This window comes from Labrus bergylta, chromosome 4 (genome assembly GCF_963930695.1).
Source record: "Labrus bergylta chromosome 4, fLabBer1.1, whole genome shotgun sequence".
Lineage (NCBI taxonomy): Eukaryota > Metazoa > Chordata > Actinopteri > Labriformes > Labridae > Labrus > Labrus bergylta.
This window is the reverse complement of record NC_089198.1, coordinates 5794629-5802216: the sequence shown is the minus strand read 5'-3', so window position 1 is coordinate 5802216 and position 7588 is coordinate 5794629. Positions and strand designations below refer to the sequence as shown.

At 38.3% G+C, this 7588-nt stretch overlaps 1 protein-coding gene across 3 annotated transcripts in view; it reads left to right on the top strand.

The window, feature by feature from the left end:
• Positions 1-3297, top strand: part of LOC136179112 (NLR family CARD domain-containing protein 3-like) — a 69245-nt gene extending 65948 nt beyond the window's left edge. For all 3 annotated transcript variants that reach the window (XM_065954460.1, XM_065954461.1, XM_065954459.1), the window contains one exon: positions 1848-3297. In XM_065954460.1, coding sequence (XP_065810532.1) covers positions 1848-1866 — 19 coding nt within the window. In that variant the 3' untranslated portion in view covers positions 1867-3297. The remainder of the gene's footprint in view (positions 1-1847) is intronic.
• Positions 3298-7588: the final 4291 nt, after the last annotated feature.

Sequence of the window (7588 nt, the reverse complement as noted above, 5' to 3'; positions counted from 1 at the left end):
GAGTAAATATAAGTACAGCTCTGAGCATGCTTACACACAGAATCTAGAGCTAGAACATTAAAACTACAAATAAAAAGCACCACGAGTGTCACAGCACGCCAGAATCCATCTCAACCTGGATGCATGTTCCCAGTTTTTTTCATTCAAAACACAAAATAAGTAATTTTGTGTGGTTTGAAACAGATTTTCTCCTCTGACCTGTCACCTTCTCTCATGCAGCATTTGTTCTTTTGTTAGTAACTTCGACTAATCATTTATCTGGGTCACTTAGCGCGAGAGTTCCTAACCTTATTTTATCTCTTTATTTATTCATCTCTTTATTTATTTCCCTTTTTTATTCAACCTCTTTCACTTCCATTCCTGTTGTTATGAAGCTCCTTTTCTTTGCTCTCGTAGTCATTATTCTGGCGAGGTAAATATATTCAGGTGGTTTTTAAAGAGGTGTGTTGTTACCATAAATGGTTAATTGGAGGCGTTTCTGAATGTAAATGTCCCTGAAAGTGTGCGAGCCTGCAGGTTAAGAACATGGGATTTATCAACACTGATTACCTCCCGATGTTCTTAACCAGCAGGCTCGTGCACGTTCTCGTAACTTCTGTGGAAGTGGAGTTAAAACTCAGAACATCAGCATTACAATAATGCTCATTAATCTCTCTCTCATTTCTAGCATCTTAATTGGGGAAAAAGGATATTTATCCTCTCGACATCCCAATGAAATGCTTATTTCTGTTTGATTTCATCCCCGATTGTACAGCCCATTAGCATTCCCTCAGACTTATTTATATTTAATGTGTACCCTGAAATGACGCCCCCCTAATATAATGGTAGGGGAAACACTGGATATGCCTTTTATCTTTTGTTCTACCTTAATATATTCTGCCAGCGGTTCAATAGATAGTACGAACATCAATGGTGACAATGGATCCCCTCGTCTGGTACCTTTTGAGATCTTAAAAATACATTTACATTCCTCCATTAACTCTAACTCTGGCATTAGGCTGCTTGTTGAGCGGCAGTAGCTCAGTCTGTAGGGACTTGGGTTGGGAATCGGAGGGTCACCGGTTCAACACATCACTCAACTGTCTCTGACATGATGATGCCTTCAAGGACTCTCAGTAAACACATCACTCAACTGTCTCTGACACGATGATGCCTTCAAGGACTCTCTGTCCCTTTAAGCTTCAAGTCACCAACACGTGACCACGAGAGCTGAAAGGTGGCGTGCTACTTTCCACGCCCACTTCACTTCTGAGCAGGACTGAAGTCCCTGCTGCTCTTCATACTGGATGTTCTGTATCACTGATAATCAGAATAATCATGATAACGATGATATTATATGATCAGAATAATAATAATAACTTTATTTATATAGCACCTTTTAAAAACACAGGTTTACAAAGTGCTTTGACAAACAGCAAAAACAAGAACAAACTAAACCAAACAAAGAAAAGAAAGAAAGAAGAAAATAAAATAAAAATAGTAAAACCAGTAAGAAAAGACATTAAGAAGACGACATCACATAAAAGCAAGTCTGTAAAAGTATGTTTTAAGGGATTTAAAAGAATTGAGGGAGTCTGCGAGTCTTATCTCCTCAGGGAGGTCGTTCCAAAGTCGAGGGGCCCTGACTGAAAAGGCCCGGTCACCTTTAGTTTTAAGTCTCAACTTTGGAACAACCAGGAGGCCCCCACCTGAGGATCTAAGACAGCGGGCTGGCTCATATGGTGTCAGCAGCTCTGTTATATAGCTTGGAGCGAGCCCCGTCTGTGTTTATCATGAATAATATAAAGAATCATCATGAAGTCTCTCTCAGAGTCTAATCTCTCATTTATGTCTTTTTATATCAACAGCTGCTGGAGTCCTCCTTAAAGAGAGGATCCTGCTGATCACAGAGCTGGAAGCAGCAGCTGGTGTGTTGGTGAGTCTTTAACTGGGCTGTATTACTGGGAGACTGACGGACCAATCACAGCGCAGATGACTCTCAGTGCTGCAGTCTGAGCTGCTCTGAGATCAGCTCCACCGTCACACACAGGACCATGACCTCGGACATTTTTCTATTCTCATATTCTGAATTTAAACTGCTTCATGACTCAGCGACCGAAGATGAACTCTTTGATTTGTATATAAATGTTTCTGTTGCAGCGCCACCCTGTGGACATGTGTAGTTGTGCAGGTTATTCATTGACTCATATTCACAGATAACAGTAGAAGTTGATTCCAGCTGTGCAAGTTAAAGTGTGAAGTTCTGCTTTTAACCACGAGTCGTTGGTCGTCTGATAATAAATCAGTCGTCTCTTTGTTGGATCAAAACAAAGAGGAGGCTTCACTGAGTTTTTAAAAGAACTACAAACAGGATGTCTGGATCCAGGTGCAGAGTCAGCACCTGAATATTTGATGTAATATGAGATGATATAAAAAGAGCTGAATAACATGCAGACTCAATCATTGATATTCATTCATCATGTCAGGGTAACAACGGACACGTTATCAAACTATCTTTATTTTTAACTTCTGATGTTTATTACACTTTGATGTTTGAACCTTCTGTTTTTATTATCTCAGGATTTTAAATAGAAATAAATTCAATCTGTGGAGGGTTTTATTTAAATAATAATTCATGTTTAGGTTCTGTTGCTGCTATCACTGCTTTCTGCCAGCAGGTGTCACTGTTTCCACAGTTTTCTCCCAGACTGATCGATCTGAAGAGATTATTTCTGTGTCAGGAAACACAAAGAAAGATAGATGATGCCAGCTCTTTTATTTGTTCTTATGTTTTTATATTTCATGTTCAAGTTTAATGTCTCTTTTTGTAATCACTGCCCCCTAGTGGACAGGAGTGTGGAGCGATTCAAAGGCAGAAAAAGAATCTTTGACTGGACTTCTGTAATAAAGTGAAGTGTGAAGGAAGTTGAGCTTTCTTTGAGTCTCTCTGTAGTTTGTAACTGAATACTTGGACTCTTCTTCACTTTAGAGGGAACATGTTCTCCACATTTCTTCAACACATTCTCTACGAGTTCCTCGTCTGATCTAATTAACCCCGTGTTTTAAGATGGGCTGGTGTTTCTGCTCTTGGTGTAAACCCAGACACAGTGATCTTTCTGTCATGTTGTTCATTTGTGTTACTCTTGATAATTCACTCAAATAATGTCTCTATATTCTACAAGTGATTTACTTTTTAAATAACTGACACCATGTCAACACAAAGTTTCACTGCTTCCAATCCGCCTCTTATACGACGGCCATGTTGCATTAAATAACATCAACCACTTCTGTTTATTAAATATCACAGTCTGGATTTTATTAAGGCTGTACATCTCTTTTAAATCTAACTGTTTGTTACTCACCTCATGAAGAGTTGTTTTCATCCTCTCCAGTGAAGAAAATCTCCCTCAGGTGAACCCGGAAGTTGTCCGAAGATAGAAACGTATTAATTATTCGGTCTACTTTCAGATGAGCATCAATCAGCAGCAGTAACGTCCCGCCAGGATAAAGTGGCAGGAAGTGACGTCAGAGAAATATGAAAGGTTTTGTAAAAATAGATGGACCTTATGAAATTAAATAAAAACGCAGAATTAATTTCTCTTTACTACGGAGCCCCTGAAGTCCAAAAAATTAAAAAAACAAAAACAAAAAATTTGTTTGCACAATATATACTTTTTTGTTTTACTTTTTAGGACTTCAGGGGCTCCGCACTTTCCCGTATAAATATATATAAGTTGAAATAATTTCTATTCAAAATATTACATAAATACAATCCTGTAACAACTGATACTAAATGTGTGTTTGTAAATATTTCCTTCCTGTTTTCAAAAGATGAACCTTTTAAAACTAAAAACTATTGAACACCTTCTTTTGCAGTTTTCATGACACTGCGTTTTTGTTTGATTTAGAAAAATACCTTTGAGGAAACATATAAATATAATAAATCCAACAAGAATTGACTTTTTAAAATGAATTTTCAAGTCCAATTCATCAGCAAATAAATATTAATTAGTCTGTTTTTTATGTGGGCAAAATATTAAATTCATAAAACTAAATGGCTGAACAAATAACCCTCCTTTTATAGTTTAAAACTACAGATTTGAAAAAGCCTGAACAGTAAAAGTGGTTTAGTTAATTGATTGATGGATGTTTGTGTTGTACAGTTATAATTATGTTTATGTTTATAGTTGTCCTTATTGTTGATAAAAAGACGTGTAGATGTCTACAACATATTGAACATGTCTGTCCATGCATTTGATGTTCATGACTCTGTAATGGTAATTTCATCCAATACAAAAGAAGTAAAGAAAAGTTGGATTTATCCTTGACTTATTTAGCCTTATTAGTGTTTTTGCTTTTATTATGTTAATATTTGATGTTATAACTTTTGTACATTGAGAGCACAGTTACTGAAGACAAATTCCTCGTGGTGTGTGTCTCAGCATACATGACCAATAAAGCTGATTCTGATTCTGATCTTTGCAATGAAAATGAAATGTTGCTTTAAAAACGAGACAAAAGCTCAGAGATGAACAGAAGCACCAGGCGTCAGGAGGTAGAGAAAAGGAGATAGCTTTACTATAAAGAAGGCGTCGCTAGCAGAAGTTGCAACATCTCATCATACACGCATACATGGTGAATATATTTATGCCATTTTCTGTTGAGTATGTACCTTACAGAAGCTGTTAGCGAGACTTTGACGAGCTGCTCTGATACACATGGTAAAAACAAGAAGATGCTAACATGAGAAGTCATACAAAAAGACAAACAGCATGTGATCAATCACTTTTTTAAAATCTAGTCACAAATCTCGTATGTGCACCGGTGAAATTCTAAGACATTGCAACATTTTGAAAATGAGACACACGAGAAGCTGACAGTTTCTTTTTCTTTTCCTCCATGAAAGGTGAGCTGAGGTGACGCAGACAGTAAAAAGAGACGCTCAGCTCCGTGTGCACCTTCAATTTATCACACACAAAAAGGACAAGAAAAAAAAAACACTGACTTTCAGCAAGTATGCATAATTCTCTTTTCTTTGTTTAATAGCCAGTTTACAATATCTCCCCCCCCCCCCCCCCCCCCTCCCCCCCAGATTTTTTTTTTTTCTTCTTTTTTTCTTCCTGTTTGTCAGCACTGTTTTTCTGTTGTTGTTGTTGTTGTTGTTGAGGTTTCTGTGCTAGGTGCAAGAGTGAACATACTGAGAAACAAATGACGACAGAGAAACAAAACAGCCAGCTGATTCAAACTCAGGATATTGCTTTGAGTTTCTACAGAAGGAGAGAAGGGGAACGCAGGATTTTAGACGAGGGGATTAGAGGGCAGAGAGGATGGGAAAATGGGAGAATAATCTGTGAATCAGAATTTATTTGAATGCGGCCGTATTTTCTGGATGTGTGTTTATGCTACCTCCCATGTCAGGGGCCTTTTTTTTCAGGTTTTGCAGAGTCAGCACTATTTCAAGTGTTCCTGCAAATTGAGACAAAAACTGCAGCTGACCTTTGTCCAAATATGGTCATAGGAAGGAGGGTCACTTACACGTGACCCTTCTGAACTTGAATTGAAATTCCAGGGTTTTTCCTGCTTAGAGAATTCTTTGGCGCCCCCCAAAGAGGTTTTAACCAGCGCCAAAGGAAAATCACGAGCGCCAAAAGAAGAAAAAAAAGACAATTCAAACTGCAAATCAAATCCTCTCTGAATGTTAAAAATATCTATACATCAAACGACTGTTGAACAAGCAGAACATAAACTTAAATACGACGTCTCTGACTTCTAGCAGTCATCTCCCCTCTCATCCATTTACGCATGTGGCTCGCGCTGGATAGCCAGCTGATTACTGCGGTCAAGCCAGCCGCTCCTCGAGTTTACATGGTGAAGTGAGCCGCCTCTAAATCTGAAGTGCCCACGTATTCTGATCTTTATGGTAAATGCTCCGGACTCCAGAGCGAGCAGGAGTAACAGACAGAGAGAGCGATGACGTCAAGTGCTAAATGTCTAGGTCTGACCATAAAACTGACTATGAGATACACGTGTATGAAACGGGAGGAAACAGAATACTGTTCAGGGAATAACTTCGGAGGTCGGGGAGTGACAGTGAGTTACTATGGTTACAGGAACAGTGAGTTACTATCACTATATGAGTTACCATGGTTACAGGGACAGTGAGTTACTTTAGTTACAGGGACTGTTACTATGGTAACCGGGACATGCTGTGTCTGTCTGGAATATGCTCCAATCTGCTTTTTCTTGTCCACAATGAAACTAAAATAATGACATGAATTATATACTGAACTAAAGTCTATATTTACTGTGTCATCCAAAACTTCGGGTCGGCTTCATGAATTTGTAACATATTGACCTGAAATCAACCCAAAACTCACAGGACATGAATGGAAACTCCCACTCTTCCTGTTTACTGATAACAAAAGCCATTCAATTGATTAACTGTGAAAGACACTTTACATCGGAATGTGAAGAACAGGACGTCATAAAAAAAACAATAAGCCTTTAATCCAAGTTAGTGAACCAGACCACTTGGATACGTGTTAAGCGAATCTTAGAATAAACATTCCCAGGAAGACAACCATCTGCCGAGTTAATCAACACGGCAGGGGAGGCCTTTCATGTGATCTGGACTATCTCAAACAGACTTAATAGCTTTAAGACCCGTTGAACGAACTGCCTTAACCAACATAATCCATTTCTGTTATAAAAGAATTTCGGTTCAATCCCTGAATCGGATATATGTATCCATGACATCAAGACTGACACTTTCATGCAAGTTAGATTCCGCTACGATCATCTATGACGAATTTAGATATTGGAAAACTAAATCACATTACCTGATGAACTCTACTTGAATCTTACGTGGAGCACTACTGCCCCCTAGTGGCACGAGCGATGTACCAACCAGTGTTTCAGGACGGAGGAAGTTGATATGTGATTTTGTCCTAGTTATAAACTTAGTATTTCAAAATATGAATTTATACTCTTCATACTATATTAATGTGTTTTGAATGTTGAATGGTATAATGCTGGTTTCATTCCCATACAGGCAGAAATCGTCTAACTGTCTTCAGGTTGGACGTAATGTCTATTTCATTGCATAATTGTTTGAAATGTTTACTGCCGCTGAGAGAAGGACCCCCGGACAACCGCTTGGACCGCTGTGTTTTTCTTCAAACCCACCTCATTGTCGACTCCGACCACACCTGCTACGGCGGTTATAGTGGGCCACCGGTATTTCTGATCCGAAAGAACTCAACAGGAAGTCTTGGTACCATTCGGCGGAGTTCAATTGAACACTACGCATAAGTAAGGAAGCGTTCTGATTATGAGATTGGGTTGTTGAGTCAAGCTTGTGGTATCCGAATCAAAGCCTCAGAGTCAACTTTCATCAAATTTATTATCTCACCATGGCAATTTAAACGAATCAATATTATCATTCAAGTTATATTACTGTCGTAATTATACTGATATTACTTATGCATTTTCTTTAAATTCTTCTGTTCATCATTTTTCTTTATTAAACTTTCATATAAACTTTCAGTACTTTGTCTGTGTAATTTTATGGTTTTTACTGCTTGAGAATTCATCCCAATGATATGAGACA